At 35.9% G+C, this 23,843-nt stretch overlaps 1 protein-coding gene across 1 annotated transcript; it reads left to right on the top strand.

Annotated features, from left to right (window-relative positions):
- The first annotated feature begins 404 nt into the window (after positions 1–404).
- LOC125665796 (uncharacterized) lies at positions 405–22,442 on the top strand. Its single transcript, XM_048898676.2, has 5 exons — positions 405–651; positions 6,327–6,461; positions 13,865–14,024; positions 16,942–17,050; positions 21,699–22,442. Exons 1-5 carry the CDS (start codon positions 408–410, stop codon positions 21,930–21,932), a joined length of 882 nt encoding a protein of 293 aa, XP_048754633.2. The 5' UTR covers positions 405–407; the 3' UTR covers positions 21,933–22,442.
- The last annotated feature ends 1,401 nt before the right edge of the window (positions 22,443–23,843 follow it).

The raw sequence follows: 23,843 nt of genomic DNA, 5'->3' as shown, positions 1-23,843 counted from the left end.
AAGAAATTATATTTTTATACAAATCTCGTAATTGGTAGAAAGTTACATACACTTTCCCTTTATGAAAATATGAAATAAAAATTAATCATTTACCACGCACATTTTTAGAAAATTAGATTTTTCTTATTCTTAAAAATTCAAGTGCAAAAAGGTCAGTTTCTAATCATAAAGTCATGCGAATATTTCATCTACTTCACTTTCATCATTATTTAACATCAAACATTTATATTGATTTAAATCCTCCAAAATTGTTCATTATCCTTTCGTTATATAATCTAGATCTTCTACATTGAATAAGTTTATATGGTCTTGGTAGTCATGCATCAAACATCAAATTGCACCCCTCTTTTACCGCCATTTCATAAGGATAATATGACGTCATTTCCTAGTGAAGTTGACGTTTCGTTATGGAAGCCCATCAAATAAGAATCTTGATTGCTGGATTCCTAGCTCTCCAAACATTCACAATTGCATCTTGTGCAAATCGGACGTTTTATTTCATCAACAATGACGGTGTTACTTGTTCTGATTCAGTGGGTGTTCTTCAAGTACATGGCGGATCGATACCTTCAAGTGCAAAATTCATATCGCACAACACGACAACTTTCCCAAATGGAAAAAGATGCGGTGTGGCTTGGCGTAGAAAGTCAGGTAATGTATGATGAATTAAAATGAATCGCATACACAGTTTGACAAAGTCACCTTTGGCGAAGGGGTGCATTTGTACAGTAGTATGTTTAATCAGGGGTGAGTCCAGGAACTATCGGGAGTATATGACCACCGAAGGCACGTATACTATTAGGGGGAGGGGTTCCAAGGACTCCTTACGGTAGAATCTAAATTAATTACTTTTTTCTAGAAATAAAAGCACAATCGTGCGTTCTGAATGTTCGCTTAAATATTTACACATCAATCCCTTTTGAACTTTCCCATTGCATTTTTAGGTCAAATGACACGCAAAAAATGGGCAGTATTTAGATCTATATAGTATATATAAGAAATTACTTTGTAATGATATACAGTGTAACTGAATCAGGAACAAAACTTGATTCTAAAGTTTATATATAGGCCTAAATATAATATAGCTCGAGACTCAGAGGTATGGAGGGGGGTTGTGTCATTACTACCGGGGGGGGGGGGGGGGGGGGGGGGTTATATATTAATGATTTCTACATTGAAGGTGAATATCGTGAAATCAGAAAGGAAAACTGGGGTCATGGCGCTTGTTCTATGTGTTTTAAATTTGACCTTGCACTTAAAATTTACTGACGATTTCAATATTAACTTTTAAACTCGATTCGTCAAATCAACCATTAGGGCCTACATGAAATAAATCTAAGCGCTCACGTCTTTTTACTTATATATACGAAAATCAAATTCTACTTCTGTGATCAGTGCTTTTTATTTCATCAAAATTGATCAAGAACTGCGTACAGAAAAATTGTTTGAAAATATATGGTTTTGTATGAAATATATAGTGGAAATTTTTGGGAGGAACTTACTTATGGCCAAATACTGTATGTATCCGTATCCGGTTCTATTACTAGAATTCTCATCAAGACCCAGGAATTCTTATAAATCATTTTTTTTTTTTTTTTTTTTTTTTTTTTTTTTTTTGAGCAGGGTCTTGTGTAATCTCGGCTGAGATTCGGATTGACTGCATATCTGGACTGACGCCTTCACCGAATATCGGAGCAGTCTTCGCGGAAGTTACGTCCCTTGTCCGCCATCTATGATCTCTCTTAAAAAACATATTTCCCTAGGTTGGCCTTTGTAATTTTCCTATCTGTAGCTTTGACATCTGTTATTTTCCCATCAATTGCAGTCAACTACATGTACAACAATGCCCCAGATTGGGGCAACTCATTAACTTGTATGAAAACTTGACAATTAGCTAAAATTCAAAGTAATAACGTCTTGCATTTGGAAAACTTGGTTTTTCACCGACTGACCGTTGGCTGACCCCGCAAAGGGACGTACATGTAACTCGCGGCGAAGTGTTGATACGTGTATTCATGTCTGGAAAATCACTTTCTGCTTTGGTCGGTGCTAGCAATTAATGTGCACGTAGGTGACACTGCTGTTCGCTTCTAATAAGTTATTTGACATCTCTCGATCACTATTAACTTTGCATTGTTTACCGTCTAGGTATGAAAATCCGAACATGAAAATAGCCACTAAATTTCCCTTTCAAACGATGACTTCCATGGCACAATATTTCATCTCCTGAAATTGAAGAGTTCCTATAGTCTGTGTTATCTATAGTTACTTATACATTGTACATGTATCTCCACATACCGTCTTGTATATCGCTAATTTAAAAAACAAACTATCGGAACTCTTCAATTTCGGGAGATAAAATATTGTGCCATGGAAGTCATCGTTTGAAAGGGAAATTTAGTGGCTATTTTCATGTTCGGATTTTCATACCTAGACGGTAAGCAATGCAAAATTAATAGTGATAGATAGTTTAATCATTTCTCTACCGTACCAGTCAATTTGACTGGTGGCGCATAAAAACAGGACTACACAAAAGGAGTGTCTTTAAATCTTTGAAACTACAGCCATAAGATATACATTTGTATGATCTATATATCATATTTTTGGAAATTTTCTCTATTTTTTAACAATGTAAAAATCAATTAAATAAATAAAGCCATTAGATTAAAAAAAAATGCATTTAAAAGTGAAAGGTGGCTTTGTCTAAATATGACGCTATGCTAGGCCATCCCCCCCCCCCCCCCCCCCCCCCTCGATATGTTTTTTCCCCTATGAATGCAATATTTTTTTTTTATTTTTGAAAAGCACATATTAGAATCCCTGCTTTCAGTAAATATGAAAATTATTTTTGATGTCTGGCAAAGTTTTTTTGTTTTTGTTTTTTTTTTTTTTGCTGCACATGTACGTTTTCTTACGATTTCATTTCTCAATGTTTAAACAGATCGGTGTTATATTTATATTCGTATATGGAAATAGGAAAAAGTAAATACAGCCTGTGAAAGCAGAGGAAATTTCCCTTTTTGGTGGTCCCTTATTCGTGTTATGATTCTCGGTAATTTTATTTTACGACAGAATAAAATTGGGACATGCTGCGCGGTTTTCTTTAAAATTAACGACAAAACGTCATCGCTGAAAGCGATCGACGTGCGTCACACAATAAAGTAGTGGAAACTATTTTGTATTGTCCTCTATTAGTAAATTGAATACTTTTATATAGACACTAAAACAATGTACACTTAAGAAATTTAAAACAGCACTTTTGAATTGTTCATGGTCAGTTATGATCGGCTTTGGATTTGAGGCAAAATCTGTGAATCGCGCTTACGATTCACAGAGAATTTACCTCAAATCCAAATCCGTTCATATTGACCACGAACAGCTCAAAAGTGCTGTTCATTTCTTATATTTATATTAATTTACTAAATCACCGTTTGTTTACATTGCTTCTTTTTTATTGCATAAAACGAACTTCTAGCCTCTGTCACAGTCGTATTGTGACGTACGTCAACACACAGACATGACGTCACACGTCGTTTCACCCTGCCTTTTATCAACATTGCACGGCCCGGTGCACTTAGTCCGAAATATCTGACGTTTCCCTGGCTTTTTTTATGATTTTGATGTTTACCGTGCCAGAAAATATCAATACGGTAAATATCAAAATCATAAAAAAGCCAGGAAAACGTCAAATGGATGATAATCCACGTAAGTTCACAGTTTTAATCCGAAGTGTGACTAGCGCGATTCACAGAATTTGCCTCAAATCCAAATCCGTTCATACTGACCATGAACAGCTCAAAAGTAATGTTCATTTCTTAAATATTTATATTACAAATCGCATTTTCCTGTAATTTTCCAACCAATTTCAGCGCGCGACACAATCCGTTCACACTGACCATGAACGGATTATGAACTAGCTTAAAGCACGCGACTGAGAGAGGGTATAATGATTTGAAAGAAATGGAATATCTGTTACAAAGACCTCGCTAGTCACACCTTTGGATTAAGATTGTGAACTTACATGGATTATCATCCCAATCTTGCGGTCTCCTACCTCCAAAATACAATACACCTTGCAATGTTGATAAAAGGCAGGGTGAGACGAAATGTGACGTCATGTCTATGTGTTGACGTACGTCACAATAACTACTGTGACAGGCTAGGAATTCGTTTTTATGCAACAAAATAGAAACAATGTAAACAAACGGTGTTTTAGTAAATGAATATAAATATAAGAAATGAACATCACTTTTGAGCTGTTCATGGTCAATATGAACGGATTTGGATTTGAGGCAAATTTTCTGTGAATCGCTAGCGTGATTCACAGAATTTGCCTCAAATCCAAATTAAATCCGTTCATACTGACCATGAACAGCTCAAACGTGATGTTCATTTCTTAAATATTTATATTACTTCATAATCCGTTCATAGTCAATATGAACGAATTGTGTCGCGTGCTGAAATTAGTTAGTTCATTAGAGGAAAAAACGAGTTGTAATATAAATATATACGCATGAAATAATCAGCCAGGTATTCTCTGCTGCTTTTTTTTTTTTTTTTAAAGCATAAAACCATTATTGGTAACAGTTACACAACCTACAATGTAACTTCATAAAACACCTATTGAGAATGTTACATCGGTAGACTAGAGTAAGTTAAGAAAAATAGATAAAATACTTCAAATTCAGATATAAACGTTATATAATATTTGTTCGGAATGGTAATGATTGAAACGTGTAGTTAAAAAGTCACTAAAATTTTTGATAACATGTTGTCTCCTGAACAGAACGTCTATATCATACCATCTTTCCACCTCTAGCAGTAACCTAAAGGAAATATTTTCCAATCGATTGATTGATTGAATATTGTTTAACGTTCCTCTAGAGAATGTTTCACTCATATGGAGACGTCACCAATTGCCGATGAAGGGCTGCAAAATCTAGGCTTATGCTCGGCGCTTACGGCCTTTGAGCAGGGAGGGATCTTTATCGTACCACACCTGCTGTGACACGGGACCCGGGTTTTTGCCGTCTCTTCCGAAGGACCGCCCCATTTAATCGCCTCTTACGACAAGCAAGGGATACTGAGGACCTATTCTAACCCGGATCGCCACGGGATTTTTCCAACCGAAACTTTTCGTCAATGATTAGCTTATGGAGACTAACAAAATCTGCAAGAAATCCATCCCTCTGTAAACAATTAACTGCACCAAGTATTATATCCGTGATATTCCTGAGTGTTTCCTAATAATGAGCTAGATCAAATAGATTTTTTCTTCTTTTCATTGTCTTTGCGCGGTTTTGGTTTCAACGATGTTATATTTAGAATGATATATTATGTCGTGTGCACGAGATATTGTCGGCGCTAAGGCGAGTTGTGTAAAGTTGTGTTAACAGTAAGGGCGCTTTGCTTGTCGGCGCGAAGGCGAGTTGTTTGATGTTGTGTTCACGTAACGGCGCTTTGCTTGTCGGCGCGAAGGCGAGTTGTGTAATGTTTTGTTCACGTAACGGCGCTATGCTTGTCGACGCGAAGGCGAGTTGTGTAAAGTTGTGTTACGGTAAGGGCGCGTTGCTTGTCGGCGCAAAGGCGAGTTGTGTAAAACTGTGCTAGCGTAACGGCGTGTTGCTTGCGTGTTGTGCCTAACCCGACAATAAAGCGCTTTCATTTTTCAATATCATCGTTCAGCGATTTGTCTCTTGTACACTGTAATGGCATTGTTTCAATTTCTACATATAAACCACCGCGATGGTGTAGAGGTTAGAGCATTCGCCCCGCATGCGGAAGGCGGGGTTCGAATTCGGCCGCGACAAACCTAACTCGTTTAAACAGGTAGTGACAGTTCCATCGCCAAACGCTCGGCATCAGGTGCGAATGTCACTGGTCCTCGGAGATGACCTTAAAAACGGATGTCCCATGTCACAATAGGTACGGCTGCTATGGCACGCTAGAGAACCCTCACTGCTCAATGGCCGTAAGCGCTGAACATAGGCCTAAATTTGAAGCCCTTTACCGGTATTGGTGACGTCTCTATATGAGTGAAAAATTCTCGAGAGAGGGACGTTAAACAAGACACAATCAATCATACAATTTCTACAGAATTTTGAGATGAAACAATCTATTATCATTAGTTAGAACTATGAAATTAGATTTTTAGCAATTTTATATATACATGTATATATATATATATATATATATATATATATATATATATATATATATATTGATTCGCTTGATGAAAACACGAAGCAAACGTTCCATACGTTTTTCACTATCTAGCTAGAATATAATGAATTTTACATTATCAAAATGACTCCTTCTTTCCTCAGGTACCACTGGCACCATTATGTCCTTGTCCTTCCGTCAGACATACCCCGAGAGTACCACGTGTGCAGCCAGTTTAACTGTTGCTTACTTGCCACACAATACAACAAATGTGTTCTGTGGAAAAAATGCAACCAATGGTAATTATTTTTACTCATTATTCGGCGTATTTATTATCATAACTTTTTAGAGAATCTGATATGTTTAGATCATATGATTGTATTTCTCTGTTTTGCGTGACTATCAGCCAAAATTATTCTATTGATTGATTGTAATTTGACTCCGAGTAAGCAATATTTTAGCCATATTTCATTTGTTATTGAGGTTCTATGGTTGCCCTCAATAAACCACATTCCATGGTGGCGCTCTGTGAGCCTACTCTTTTTTATGGCCCTCCATGAGCCTACACTCCATGGTAGCTTCTGTGAGCCTACACTCTATGGCGGCCCTCTGTGAGCATACACTCTATGGTGGCCCTCTGTGAGCCTACACTCCATGGTGGCCCTCTGTGAGCCTACACTCCATGGTGGCCCTCCGTGAGCCTACACTGCATGATGGCCTTCCGTGAGCCTACACTCCATGGTGGCCCTCTGTGAGCATACACTCCATGGTGGCCCTCTGTGAGCATACACTCCACGGTAGCCCTCCGTGAGCCTACTCTGTACGATGGCCTTCCGTGAGCCTACACTACATGGTAGCCCATCGTGAGCATACAATCCATGATGGCCCTACTTGAGCTTACACTACATGCATGGCCCTCTGCGAGTCTACTCACAGGGGCTAAGCCCGTTTTGGACCCGAACTCTGTGATACCATAAATAATATTTATGGTATCACAGAGTTCGGGCCCAAAACGGGCTTAGCCCCTTTGAGCCTACTTTGCAAAGTGGCCTTTCATAATCCTACTCTTTATGGTAGCTCTCATTGATACTTTCTCTATAGTGGTTCTCAATGAGCTTAGTCATTTTCGAACACCAGAGAGACTTGATCAAGATTGCTACATGATGTTGATGTTTAAGATAATTTGGAATTGTCGTTTCAAGAATTTATTCTTGTCAGAATCAAGAAAACTTATATAGGTATAATCCGAGATTCCTCTTACTCTTACCCCCGCTTTTATATTTGACATGTGCGGGGGAGAGTCAGAGCGGACTCCATATTGAAAAGTGGGAATTCAGCGACACCAGCTGGTGTCGCTGCTTTACCTACCTCTTACAACTTTATTTCGCGGACCCATCTTCCAAGACGCGAGGATTCAGTTATCGGAAGATTATTCTACAAATGCATCATGATTAATACGATGCTATCGCCGTTTAAACGATGGAATTTTGTGTTTACATGTGCTGACGTCATGCGCAAAGAAATCAAATGGCGAGGCGGCGACCTAATTCAAGTGATGCTCCATTTGTCGGTGTTAGGGCCGTTTAAACGGCGATAGCATCGTATTAATCATGATCTATTTGTAGAATAATCTTCCGATAACTGAATCCTCGCGTCTTGGAAGATGGGTCCGCGAAATAAAGTTGTAAGAGGTAGGTAAAGCAGCGACACCAGCTGGTGTCGCTGAATTCCCACTTTTCAATATGGAGTCCGCTCTGACTCTCCCCCGCAGAAGTCACAAAATAAAAGTGGGGTTAAGAGTCAGAGGAATCTCGGATTAATATAGGTATTGCATGCTGTATTTGGCGTGTTTGTTGCGAGTCCTATTCATAAACTACAGCATATACAAGTATGTAACCAGTGTCCAGGTGGGAAGCTTATTTCAAATTCGGCATATTGTAATAAACAATCTTAACTAGAAATGAAAAACGTAATATGAAGGAGGAAAAAACTGAACCACGCAGTAGACCATACATTACTAAGGAAAATCGACGTACAGATGAAGTTGAAAATAATATCAGTGAAGTTGTTTCGTTTTTTTGAAATTTACAACAACAAAAAATGCCCTTGTGAAACAAAATTTCAAAGCGACAGTTTTTTAGTGGAAAATTCGAAGAACATGTTCATGCTAAATTTATTTTATTTCACGGTGGCAATTTTTCTAAATTTCGGGGATACCCCATAATTTTAACTCTAAAAATCATATAAGTCGCTTATTGCTTGCTTTTTAAAACTCGAATTATTTTGCCTAATTTTTGTGAATGCACCTCTTTTAAACTTATTTTTAAAAAATGTTTGAATCAAGATAATAGAACTTTCCGATTGGTTTTATCATATATATTTGAATAACTTAAGAGGCCGTCCACGGAGATATCAGGCAGTAGCTATAATACGGCTGGCACATGCAATTCCCCAAAATTTTATTCATACCCAATAAAAGTTAAGGTCATACGCCAATTTTATCGTATGTAAAGTGAATTTCACAAAAAACATTGTTAGATGCCAAAACTTGGCCTATTTCATAAATTCGAGGACACTATATAATCTATAGAAAATGATCATTTTGTAAAGTTAAACAATACCCAATACAATAAAATTTATCCAGAAAGTATAAACAATATTTGAAGGAAATTCCTTAATAATTAAGATGAAACAATAAAATTGCTGGGAAACAATGCTGTTGTTGAGCAATTACTGACAGAAGTAGCCAAAAAGCCAGTAATTTGAGTTACCTCCCTTGGCGTAAAAAATGTAAAATGATCCGAAACTTGCATAAATTGTCATTTTCGAAGAAAACAGTATTTATTTAGAACATTTTTCACTTATCTCGATTTTTTTTATCAAGTGTAAACATGGAATTAATTTTTTTTTTAATTTGATGGTGAAAAATAAATATTCAGCCCGGACCTTATCAAAGTTTCGTGGGTAAACAGATATGGCTGACAAGTGATAGAAACGTGAAGTTTTTCTAGGAGTGGTCCTTATTTTAGGGACTTGTCAATCCTTAATAATTGTTCAAAAGACATAAGTGGATATTCAAGATATTTTAAAGTTGGAACTGCGTGTAATATTCAACCGAGATTGACCCCCTGCTGTACAGATCGGGATACTTCGAATTCGACGTAAAAGTTTAACTGTTTAAACTATCGTGCACGGTGCAGATGCTTACTAGTATGCCGAGGTCATTGCGATTCTTTTGGGATTTACTGGAGGCAACCACCACCAAATGTTGTTATCTACTACACAAGGGAAAGTGTAAAGCAGACAGAGCAGTAAACTTCAATGTTTCAAGGGAAATATTTGTTCCCGTTGGAAGTGGTAAGTATAAATGTCGAATTTTCTCTGTTATTTTTCTTTGAAAACTGTCTTTGATTGCTAGACAATTTTGATGCAAGTTCTCATGATGTGTCAATGCAAACAATTCATTTGATGAAATGATTCTTTTTAAAATAATAATGATTAAAATGATAAATCCCCACAGTAAAAAAAACTATTAAATCAATCGGGGGGGGGGGGGGGGGGGGGGGGGGGGGGGGGGGGGGGGGGGAGGGGGGGGGGTGTTAATGTTAATGTAGGGATTTTTAAAATCTGTACTACAACACAATGTTTATCCACAAATCATTGAATTAAGAAACAATAGAATCACACAAAAACAAGATGGAAGTGGTGAAAAGTGTTTATTGTCCTGCAAGCTATGTACATATCAGCATGCATGCATAAAAAATAATATATATTAAAATTATATCAGATTATTTTTGACTGATTTTTTTTTACTAGCTACTTTTCACATGTGTTTGTTTTTTGGATTCCTAGATTTAATATCTATTAAAGGATGAATGAATCAGTGTGAGAGGGTAGTATATGTACATGTATGTATGTGACAAAAACTGAATAATAAATATAAAAAAAATAATGATATATATTTATTCATGTAATTATGCAACTATAAGAACCATTATGTGTGTGGGGGTGGGGTGTGTGTTACAGGTTGATGTATATCATTAATTTCTCTAAATTTAAGCTGAATGGATTATAAAAGAATGGTTAGAGATGGGGGTTGGATATTTCAGAAATGTGTTTTCCTTCATGTCATATGATAGTAACATTTTTACCTTATGACCTTGACCCTTCATATTAAAGTTTTATGTGATGTCACCATGCCACACACAACACATACATGCATTTTTAATTCATGACTGTTATCAAAGATTTTAACCCACTGACAAGTTTTAAACTCTCTTCAGACAATTCTTGTTTAGATAATTTCAAATACTAGCTCGTATATATATACATATATATATAAGTCAGAGGTGATGTTTTGAAATCAGAATGTGGTTTAATTTTTGAATCAATGAATATATAGTTTTTTTGTTGTTTTTTTTAGCTCACCTGAGCTGAAGGCTAAAGAGGCTAAAGAATTAGGGTATGGAGGCGATCAAAGTATGATGTGGGAATATACAGGAAATTAAAACAAATTCTTTTCAAGGTTAGCAGGGCCACACTAAATCCTTTCAAACTGCATATGTTCCTAATTTGTGTTGATTCATTTTTCATTTCTATGCACCCATGACTAAAGTTGGGGGGGGGGGGGGGGGGCAATATCTGTCTGGAACTTGCTCATGTTAGTAATAAGGCTCTCATATTTTTATTCCTTATAATAAGACATTTCTTTTGATATCAATTATTTTTTTACTTTTGTGCTTGGTCTACTTTTAACAAAATATAACCTACAGTAGGCAATTCTCCTGAACTATATATAAGGTAGTCTAGCCTTTTATGTTTAGTATTTAGATATCTTATGGCAAGAACTTTCATTTGATACCATGCTGTTTGATATTGTGACCTTGGTTTTGAAGTTTAACCCAGATTTTATTATATTGATATTTTACATAAAGATATACAAAATGTGTATAATCTTTATTACCAGACTTTTAATTTAGTACCTGACCTTAGTCTTTAAAATAGCATGATTTTCAAAAACTTTAAATTGGTATATAGTTTCTCAGCCACTTTGGATTGGGCTTTGATATAGATTTCACATATTATAGATTACTAATGAAAAGAGCTTTACTTTTGAACTTCTGACTTTGACCATGTTGACCTACTTTTGAAAAACATTCATTATTACCAGATCTGTTATATCTTGAGGGATAAGGTATTGGGTTAGTTTGTTTCACATGAAATGCCTAATGACCAGAATTTATTTTATATCATGACCTTTGACCTTGTGACTATATCAAACATATGATCTTGACTTTCTTAGTGCATTACTTACAGTGCTATTTAAACATGTTCATCATTTTATTTCCATTAATTTACACAACTGTTGTTATTTAGATCTCAGCTGAGTCCAAGATAGGAAGAGGCTTTGGAGAGAACACAGAATTACTACAGACAAAAGACTTGTGAAGTCATAAGGGGAATTACAGAACTCATAGCTCCACTTCAATCTAGATATGTTGACAGTTATTTCACAGAAACGCTTTGCATCTGACAAAGATAATCAAATGATGACCACTACTTTAACTCTATGGTTGCAGCATATTTCAATTTTTGAAGTGACAAATTTTATTCCTGTTTGTGAACCAATATTCAAAAGAAACACTGCTATGGCATTAGACATAAATTAGAAGAGAGTGGTGGGGTGGCAAAATAAGATTCCATACTGTGAAATGTATCAATTGTTAATATACATGTATCAATATAAATTCAGTGCCAATTTTCATAATTTCTAGGGGAAAAGTTTGTTTGTAACAAATGTCAGAAATATGCACTAGCTCTTACTTTGCAAACCATGCTACTAAGTACCAGGCATTAAGACATGATTTGTTTATTGTCATTTGTTAAACAGAGACAGAGACAGTGATTTGAAGGGGGGGGGGGGGGGGGGGGTCCAGAAAAATGATCTAAAATCTGCATTAAGTCATATCCGATGAATTGATAAAGTAAATATGTTTATTATTGATTGCTAGTTACATGTAACCTTTTATGCATCAGTTGAAGATACTTTATGAACATTTTCTGTCACTGGGTAAAATTCAACAAACATTTTGTGTATCTGGAAGTGGTCAATATATATTTCAACATCAGAGTAAACATGCATTAAAGCAAGTCTGCCAATCTGATGTAGGCAGAAAATGGAATATGGCATGTTATTTCATGAATGCAAAGGGAAATGCTTTACAAGAGAGTCAAAAAATTTCTGGTTAATGCTAAATAACTATCTAGATGTCCCAGAGAAAAGGAGAGGGTGTTTTCTACCCCTCCACCCCAACCCCCTCGGGATCTGCCAATGTCAAGTTTGTAATGTGAGTGAATGAATTTAGATTCTTCATGATAGGCAATTTATTAAAATTTGATTTACTGATAATTTTAACTTTATATATGTGTGTTAATTAATTGACTATTATCTCAAATCCTGTGTCAGAAATGACCTCTAAAAATCAACATTGTAAAATTTTATACAATGAATTACATAGGCATTTTTTTGCCTTTATTATATAGAATGTATACAAAGACATGAAATTTATTTCTGAATGTTCATATGTTCTAGTAATTTTTCATGAATTTTAATCATTTAATCATTGATTTGTTATATCTACTTCATATTTATTTCTATTTATGTAGTTCAACAATCTTCATTTAAGTAGTTGACCTTTTTGCACTTATTGAAAATTTTGAGATTTCAGTTCAACTTTTCACCATCAAACCTTGCTTTTCCCACTGAATTTATTTTTGTAACTTGAAATACACCTCTTCAAGTTTCTGGTTATACATAATCTATTTCTTTTGAGACATTGTATTGGGTTTTGTGAGATCTTATATTTTGATCATTATTTTGTAAAATATATTGGTGTGAAATATGTGCAATTTTAACAATTAATAAATTCATTCATTGGATGAATATACACACAAAAACCCTCTTAGTTATTGCATATAGTGTATATCTAACATATAAAATATTGCTTTTCTCTATTTTTTTAGTTATATGACATTTTAGAGCTGTTCAAACATAGCACTTTTTTCCAATATTTCGTGACCTTTTTGCACCGAATATTATCTCAAAGTTGTTTTTCCATGTCGAACCCAAACTAAACATGATAGAAACTTTTTATTTGGCAAATTTCATATTGGGGTCAGTAGGAACCTGTGCACAAAGTTTCATGAAAATCTGAGAGATAGCATGTGCCGACCTCTGCCTGATATCATAATGGACACCCTCTTAACTTTATCTATCTTTCATGCAACACCTTTAGGGAAATTAACACGAGACCTAATGTAGTCCTTGCCAAACCCTTTCAGAATTTAAATTGAAAATTTTCAACTGAATGTGATGAAGTAATGGATCTATGTATATTATATATAAGTGAGAAAGTTTCCCAGTTTACTTTCGGAAGGTCGGTGATCTCTTCCCAGGTACATGTACATATTGTATCTGGGTTCTCTCTTCCACCAATAAAAAAACTGGGCACCACCAGATAACTGAAAATTTGTTGTGTGTGGCGGAAAACAGCAAAAACAATCAATGAATCAATTGAACTAGTACATATCTATACAAAGTTACAGCATCCTGCTTAATTGTGCTCAAATGCCGAGGAGCCAACTTCTTTAATACATGTATATTTTGAATAAAGAATATAATACAAATGCTAATGGTTTTCAGGAAAGGTATCGAGAGACGCATTCCTAGGTGACCTTGCAATGACTTTCGAAACACAGACCGGCGGTTATCAGAGCGACTGGAGCTTTACGGTGGTTCTAACACCTTTCACGATAGCATTCGGGGGATGTTCGGAATCGTCCTTTCTCTGCGACGGAAACAGGTATGCATACTAGATATCGCTCCCAATGTAAAAGTATATATTTATTCATCTCATACGTGTGGTGTACATTGAAAGTGAGATAAAGCATTAGCTTTATCACACGCCCGTTTGATAAAGCACTTCCTGTCCGAACTACTTTTGACACTGTCCCCGCTTGGATGACATTTTTTGTTTTTATGCATATCCATGCATGAAATAAAGCGTAAAACTTATTATTCTGTATTTATTTAGAAGTTCTTTTATAGCAAAATTAAAATGTTGCCCCCACTGACATATAATGCAAGTTACCGGCCACCAAAATGCCAACTCGGTGTGTAACTACTCAAAAATTACGATCAGAAAACAAAAATATGTGCACATTATTATCATCGACAAGGAATCGACCGCCTACTGGACAAGCCTAATCGAAAGTACCTCGACATGCTACGTTACCAAGTATTTACAATTTTTTTTTTTTTACATGGTACGCCTATTTCAACGGCATGCTTTTCATGAAGCGCAAAGACCAGTGTATGATTTGAGACTACGTACGCCGGAAAAGTATGCTGTGCAGCGTTGCAGTTCATACCCTCGTGCATTTTCAAGACTGAAATTTATTTCATATAAATTGTGCATTCTAGTATAATTTCTGTCAGAATTTCCAGCCGTTGAAATGTACATGTACAATGTACCATATTTATCGAGATTCATGCGCACATTCTTTACAACTGCATCGCATTGATGGGGAAATAGTTATTACAATTTGTAAAGATACCAAAGGCAAAGACATTGGAAATGTAGATATTTTAGGTACATATGTACTGCTATTGTAAAAATCTACCACATCCCTGTTGTCAACATATCTTATATCACGCTTCTGATTGCGTAAAATACTGTCCGCTTGAGAACCATTTGCTTGACAGACATAAATCTTGATGCACTAAGAAATAGATGATCCCTATTGAATTTGAGTTCACTAGGTCAAGGGTCAAGCTGGACACAGTAAGATGTTGTGTGCTCAATGTCTTGAGAACTCTCCGATGGGGATCCGGGTTAGAATTGGTCCTCAGTACCCTTTGCTTGTCGTAAGAGGCGACTGAATGGGGCGGTCCTTCGGATGAGACCGCAAAAACCCGGGCCCCGTGTCACAGCAGGTGTGGCAAGATAAAGATCCCTCAATCCTGCTCAAAGGTCGTAAGCACCGAGCATAGGCCTACATTTTTCAACCCTTCATCGGCAACGTCTCCATATGAGTGAAATATTCTCGAGAAGGACGTTAAACAATATAAAATGAATCAATCTTGAGAACTCTTTGCTTTACAGACATAAAACTTGGTTCACTGGTAATTTGGTAAATAACTCCTATTGATTATCAAGTCACAAAGTCAATGGTCAAACTTCTCTGTATGTAATGCATATCTTAATCTACAGAACACTTCAATGGCATGACAGTTACCAAACTTTGTACAGTGGCTGCCCCTAAAGAGTAGATGACCCCTATTGTTCAAACTGAACATCGGATAGTACATTTTCTGCTCAATATTTTGAGAATGCTTTGTTTGACAGATGTCAAACTTGGTACACAGTAACACTGGCTATACAACTCGAATTAAATGACCCGTAATTATTTTTTAGATTTTAGATCACAAGGTCAAGGGTCAAACTGGACATAACAAGATATTGTCCACTCAATATCTGAAAACCATTTTCTTCACATGTACATCAAACGTAGTACACTGGTTGTCATCGTCGCTAACTACGGTTACTGAGTCCGGTAGTACCTACCCTACCTCAAACCAGCATGATCAGCGAAACCCTCGATTTTCATGAATATGCTTACAGAAGAAAGTAAAGTTTATAATATAATTTTATAAGTGTATATTAAATGAAATTCGCAATAACAGCCGTGGTTACACTTGTAAATTCTGTGTTAATTAATAGACTTAATCGTATTCTCAAACTTGATGAGGATATTCGGAGTAAAATGGATGTGTTGAAATCTGAAAGACTAAAGTTGATCGGACAATTATCTAAATTTAAAAAAAAATTAAAAAGCGGCGTGATTACGCATATTATATGATAAATTTATTACACCGGTGAAGTCATCAAAGAAGCCGCCATTCGTTACAACGGCTAAAAAGTGTCCCGTTTGTTCTCAATCGGCAATCCTCGGATTATTCCGCTACGAGCACGCATTGACCTCCGAATGATTTTCTTTCCATCCAAAAAAAAATCATTGAAGCTCACCGATTGGTTAGAAAATAAATATTCATGAAGTCGAGGATTTTTTTAAATCATACGTTTGACGTTAGTGTAAACGCAGACAATAGTCGTGGCTTGTGACGATGACTGGTTGGTTGTATGTTGTTTGACGTCCCGCTCAAGAATGTATCACTCATATGGAGACCCCACCATTGCATTGGCATTGCCGGTGAAGGACTGCAAAATTTAGACTTATGATCGGCGCTTATGACCTTTGAACAGGGAGGGATCTTTATCGTGATAAACTTGCTGTGACACGGGGCCTAGATTTATGCGGTCTCATCCGAAGGGCCGTCCCATTTAGTCGCCTCTTAAGGAGTACTGAGGACCTATTCTAACCCGGACCCCCACGGGATTAGTACACTGGTGTCCCATAAAGGTCAAAGGTCATGGCCCGAATGAATGATTATTTGGAAATGTCTGCTGCATAGTAACTTGACAGATTGAACTTATTTTTATGGTTTCCCTTGACTACATGTAGTAGATAACCCATTTTATTTATTACTATCGCTAGAGATATTGCCACATGATGGGGGGGGGGGGGGGGGGGGGGGGGGGGTTCTAAACCATTTCTTGTTTATCATATTATTTTTGTAGAAGTAATTGATACAAAAATTAGAACAATCAACATGGCAATAGATAAGATAAAGTGACACTAACTTCCCCATCTTTTCAGATGCGTAGATAAAGCTCTGGTGTGTGATGGAGACGTAAACTGCGCAGACAATTCAGATGAAAGCGATGTACGCTGCCAATCTTCTATAACCCATCAGAATAAAGAAACGGTAAGCTACACAACTACTTCATATCAACTACAAACAAACCAGAGTCACGACTACAATAACTTGTCAGAATCACGAAGAAACGACGAGAGCCGGTAAACGGAGCAATCCGTAGTCAAATCAGTGTCCCAAGAACGGTCTAACAATCGAGCTATGAAAAATGTCAGACAGCTTTTGACCCAATGATAGGTTGTATTGGCAATCTAGATCATTATAATGACCATAGATTTGTGAAATGCTAACTTTAAACGAGACTGTTGAAACATAGGAATATTGAATTGTTCTGCAAATTATTGTCCATAAAATTATTCTCAATATACGATACGATATTTTGGACAAATCAGAAAATGATAGCAGGTAATCCATCACTAAATGTTTTATGAAGATATTTTAAAAGAAGAGCCACATGGGCCACATTGCTTACCTGAGTCACTTTGGCCCATATTTAAAGATTTTCTCTATATATTTGCATGTAAAACGTTGATCCCTATTGTGGCACCAACCTAACCCCGGAGGCCATGAATTTTACAAACTTGAATCTGCACTATGTCAGGAAGATTTCATGTAAATGTAAACTTCTTTGGCCCAGTGATTCTTCAGAAGAAGATTTTTAATGATTTTCCCCCACATATATGTATGTAAAACTTTGATCCCCTATTGTCGACCCATCCTACCCCCGGGGGCTATGATTTTTACAAACTTGAATCAACACTATGTTGGAGGCTTTCATGTAAAATTCTACTTTCCTAGCCCAGTGGTTTTTGAGAAAAAGATTTTTAAAGGTTCTCCCTATATATTTGTATGTAAAACTTTGATCCCCTATTGTGGCCCCATCCTATCCCCGGGGTTATGAGTTTAACAAACTTGAATCTGCACTATGTCAGGGACCTTAATGTAATTTTCTACTTTCCTGGCCCAGTGGTTCTTGAAAAAAAAGAGTTTTAGAGATTTTTCCTATATAATTGCTTTTAACACTTTGATTCCCTATTGTGGCCCCATCCTACCCGCCAGGGATTATATTTTATGCCCCAAAGGGAGCGTATTGTTTTTGTCCTGTCTGTCATTCTGTAATTCTGTCTGAAACTTTAACCTTGCTAATAACTTTTGAACAGTAAGTGCTAGAGCTTTGGTATTTCACATGAGTATTCCTTGTGACAAGACCTTTCCATGGGTACCAACATTTTTTACCCTGTGACCTTGACCTTGGGGTTTGACCTATTTTTTGAAAACTTTAACATGGCTAATAACTTTTAAACATTAAGTGCTATTGCTTTGATATTTCACACGAGTATTCCTTGTGACAAGACTTTTTTTTTTTTTACCTTACTTTGTAGTTTGACCTAATTTAAAAAAATTTGACATTGGTCATAACTTCTTAATGGTAAATATTAGAGCTTTCATGTTGCACATGAGCTTTTCTTGTGTCAAGATCTTTCTGCTGGTACCAAGATATCTGTCCTTGTGACATTGACCATCTTTGGAATTGGCCATTATCGGGGCATTTGTGTTTCACAAACACATCTTGTTACAAACATGAATCTGCACTATGTCAGGAAGCTTTCATGCAAATGTAAACTTCTTTGGACCAATGGTTCTAGATAAGATTTTTAAATATTTTTTTTCTATATATTAGTATGTAAAACTTTGATCCCCTATTGTGGCCCAATCCTACCCCTGAGGCCATAACTTGAATCTGCATTATGCTGGGAGGCTTTCATGTCAATTTGTAATTTTTTAGCCTAGTGGTTCTTGAGGAGAAGATTTTTAAAGATTTTCCCTAATATTTATTTGTATGTAAAACTTTGAACCCCTATTGTGGCCCCATTCTACCCCCGGGGGCCATGATTATAACAAACTTTAATTTGAACAATGTCAGGAAGCTTTCATGTAAATTTCTTCTTTCCTGGCCCAGTGGTTCTTGAGAAGATGATTTTTTAGTCGGCTCGCGAAGCGAGATGCTCCTTGCAGTCAGCTGCGTCTTTCAGCGGCTCACAAACTTTCTGTTTACTCTTACACCGACTGCAAATAAATCCCGCACATAAAGATCTTCAAAATTTCCATTTGCTTTTTTGAACAGCTTCATTAAGTTTTGAAGACATATCATAAGTTGACATTCTTATAATAACAATGTACATGTAATTTAAATGACTCAGCTTTTCCTTCATATAACAATATACATGTACATAAAAAAAATTGAATAAAGACGCACATGATTGGAGTACATGTATTCCAATCATGTGCGTCTTTATTCAAATTTTAACAAGCAAATGATAGAAAGGGATAAATGTGCATACGTTAAAAAAAGCTAAGTACAGTGTAATTATTATGAACAATAATGGTATACCGGAATTCATTTTAATTTATTTATTTTGTAAATGTATTTCATCTTTTAAAATAATTTATGTTAATGTTCGTTGTTATCCAGAATTAAATTAAATCAATTTCCCCCCATTTCTATAGTATGTATTAAGGTAAAGGTGATTTCAAACGAATTTTCACTTTTTTGTTTGAAAATTAATGCTATGATACTTTTTCATCTGTAAAATTATGTTAAAAAAAATAGTAATAATAAATAAATTGTGATATTCTTTGTTTCTACAATCCTAAGACATGTTTAATTTACAATTTACGATTGTCATAAGATCGTCCTACGACTGTCCTATTTGTCCTAAGACATATCTTAGGATCATTCTTAGCATACTTTCGTAAACCTGGGGCCAGTTTTACTTAGCTGCAATAATGTAGCCCTATCCAATTTTTTTTTTATTCTGACGTTTTCGGGATAGGGCTACTATTCCATAGGATCTCCATAATGGTGCAAAATAATTTTATGAATAACCGATAATAAACTCTGTGTATTAGTCCCAAATGTTGTTTACACCAAAAGGAGTACCAACTTTGTGCTCGGGCATGTATAATAAAGGTGTTTTTCATTAAATATAAAGTACAACATGCAAAATTCTTCGTCTGCTCCGCCATGCTTGTAATCGGGAGATCTCGTAGGTGGATCTAATGATAAACCTAAACATTGACAATCAGCGCGAAAATGTAGTTACTCGAGCCACTTCGACAAAGAAAGGAAAATCATTATATTGTTGCAGAAAGAATTTACACTCTGCTGTTCGGGTTTTAATTTGATATTAAATTCAAACCTTTTCAATACCGACGAAATAGGTTTCGCCTCCATACTTGTCCATTGATGTAAATACTACCTTATATGGCATATGCAAATGACTTGACAACCGGAAGTTGAAACTTCAGTATATCAAACATGGCGCACAAATATGAATCGAGAAATTGGAATTTATCGAAATTGTTGAAAACGGTAGAATAGAGCCTCACAAATTTTAAGTTGCAGGTTGTAAATTTATATATTGACTAAGAAACATAGAATATCATTTTATTTATGTAAAGAAAGTCAGAATGAGCGCAAATGTTGCGGGAGTGAATCACTCCCGCATTTGCACCATTACGGAGATCCTAAGGAGTTGTAGCCCTCTCCCGGAAAAAAAAAATCAGAGAGGGCTACATTATTGCAGCTAAGTTTTACTAAACAATCTTGCAACTAGGATCTGTCTAAGACCAAAATTTGTCATAAGATCCATCATAGCTGTTTCAAAAAAACTGTCATATCTTAGATGATCTTGTTATAAATCTTATTATATAAGACATCCAGATACTTGTCTTAAGTCTATACTGAACATGGTGGTGGTCTATGTTTTGCTTGGAAATAGGTAGCTTATCCGGGGGGAACGTGGTTTCAGGTGCAAAAACAATTTATTAGACTATATGGAGGATGTGGACATCATTGATAAGCTTCGTATACCGCGACATGTGATCTTCATGATGAACTCAAAATTCGTTTAGAATACCCCACAGTTTGAGTTTGAAAACGTGCTCAAAAAAGTTTTATAACCTCCATCCTCATGACCATAAACTGAGAATAGACTTAAGTCATTGAATACTTGGAAGCTTTATCTAACACAGATGTTAAAAACACTGCTGGTTTACAAGGTATAAGAAAAATTGAATGTAAACTGTAAACATACGCTGAAAAGTTAATTTGCTTAAGAAAATTATTTCAAAATTGATTTGAAATTTTGACTTCAAATAGTGTTTTTCAAGCATAAGAATCACTAGCATATTCAGACAGTGTCCCCAACAAAAATTGTCAAAAAATTCCAAAGTAGTGTCAAAATTTTCCAAAGAGATTAAATGATGAAAGCTTTATTTCAACTTTATGAAAATTGCATCTTTAGAAGGATAATATTGGAAAATAATGTTTTAGTCATTTAAGTTTATGATGCATGATAAATTCGAAGCATTAAATATATATAATGGTTGCAAAACTAAGCTATAGTTACAAATATCAATAATAATTTATTATAGAATTTTTAAACGTTGAAAAATTTCCAATATCCCAAAAATTTTATATTTCTATATTGAGATGTGAAGATAGCGTGGATTTGTTTATCGATGATTCCCACCTTCCCCTCCCCAAACCAATAGGGCATAAGGTAGCTCTTAAAATTGGTGTGAAAAACATTGGGAACCTTCGGCTAGCTAAATGGTACATGTACACTATGTAGTATCACGTATTCTATGTTTATAGCATGTCTCCCTAATTAACAGGACTACCTTTGTATTTCAGTCGGTTTCCCCTATATTTGATAGCCTGGCATTAATGATGCTCGTCATCATCGCTCCATTGATAGGCTTTATGGTTATTGCCATGATCATTGGCATCGCCTGCATGGTGTATCGCAGGAACAGACTGGAGCGCCTATACGTGGAAAACAATGAAGAAGGTTCAAACACGGCCGGGGAACTAGAAGAAATCGACCCCAACACTACAGGAAGGGCCAAACCAGTCCCAACACAATAGCAAGGGCGGAAACAGCCCCAACACTATAGAAAGGGCGGAAGCTGGAACTTATTGATGTCTTACTTTTCTGTACTATCTTTACTACCAATTTTGTATTTCTATATTGAGATGTGAAGATAGCGTGGATTGTTTACATAATTGTTTACCAATAATCTGGGAATATAGTATCATGTGATCGGTAGGATGGATCACATGGGAACTAAGACTAGTTCAAAGTTTAGTAGAAACGAAAAGAAAATCATTTACTATGTAACAAATTCTATGATTATATAAGTATGTAAACAAACAATTCTACATCATTTGTTTTTTGAAAGATAGCAACTCTTATAATTTATAGCAGCTTTTCATGAAAATAAATTTATTAGGATATGGAAACCATTCGTGGTCAGATTCCTCATGCTGGGACTGTACGGCTCTGTGGATCGAATATTGCACGTTACAACTAAATTGAATATATCAAATCTTAAGAAATGAAATTTTTTTAGTATAATAAATGTTTTTAATATCTTAGTATTTGGTTTTATTTCATCTTTAAAGATCGTTTTAGGAAATGTTACTCACCAATATTAAGACGACAACGTACATGTAACGTTGTAACTAGGCAAAACTCAATTAAGTAAATAGATGCATTAGAAAAGAAAGCATTTGAAGTGAAAGATATGACGCAATATATATATATATATATATATATAATATATATAGATAGATAGATTAATTTCCACTGTGAATGCAGAATTCTTTTGATATTTCAAAAGCATATATATCTCCTGCTTTCGAGATACATAGATTTTATTTTCAATGCCAGGTAACGAATCACCCTTGACTTGTGAAGATGACATATCGTATAACTTGACCTACGTGTAAATTCATAAAATACATATTGGGAATGCTGCATATGTACATCGGTCGACTACATTTTAAATGAAAAAAAATTGCCAGATTAAGAGGATGCCCTGGATCTCCTATTGTAGGATAATTTGACGATGACCCAAATGATCCTGCATTCGGTACAAATGAACATGTAAGTAACAGTAAGGTGTATGCAGTCACATAGGCCGGCGACTAGAGAGAAAAAATGTGCTCAGAAAGCCGTTTTCGGTTTTCTCCTGAAAGATGAAGATAACGAACAGTGATAAAGCTCACAACTCCCATAAGGAATACAAAATAGATAGTTGGGTAAACACGGACCCCTGAACATACCTGAGGTGGGATCAGGTGCCTAGGAGGAGTAATCATCACATGTCGACCGGTCATACCCGCCGTGAGCTCAATCTCTTGATCAGATAAACGAAGCAATCCGTAGTCAAAATCGGTGTGCCAAGAACGGCCTAACAATCGGTATGAAACACGTCAGACAGCATTAGTCCAAATGGTAGGTTATATTGGTTGATTGATTGAAGTTTTACGCCGTTTTGGCAATATTTCAGCCATTTAATGACCATCGAATTAGCGAAATGCTGACTTTAAATTAGACTTGAAACCCCTATAACATCAACTTTTTTGTCAATAGCCTTCCTCGATTTAAAAACTGATCATATGCAGAACAAGCTCTTGCGTATCGAATCAGTTAAGAGATACGAACACATTATGTAGGTGATAATGGAATACATGTATTGCTACATAGATATGGGAAGTTAACTGAGTGTGTCATAAAGTTGAGTTGTTAGTTTACCATCAATTTTCCATAAGATATCTAAGTACGAAACAGATATGGAGGACTTTGTAGTGTTTTTTATCTCGAGTTTACGGTTATGTGTTACATACGCTTCATACCCCGATCACAGGAGTCCCGAGCAACGGCGGGAACGACTTACATCAACAAATACTGTATCAACGGACGGCGTTATGTACAATTATTTTTATCCGTGCGACGTTTGGGAAAGGGGTAAGGAGACAGCCTATAAATCCAAC

This window comes from Ostrea edulis, chromosome 10 (assembly GCF_947568905.1).
Source record: "Ostrea edulis chromosome 10, xbOstEdul1.1, whole genome shotgun sequence".
Taxonomy (NCBI): Eukaryota; Metazoa; Mollusca; class Bivalvia; order Ostreida; family Ostreidae; genus Ostrea; species Ostrea edulis.
The sequence above is the reverse complement of the archived record's forward strand: the minus strand, read 5'-3'. Positions and strand labels throughout refer to the sequence as shown.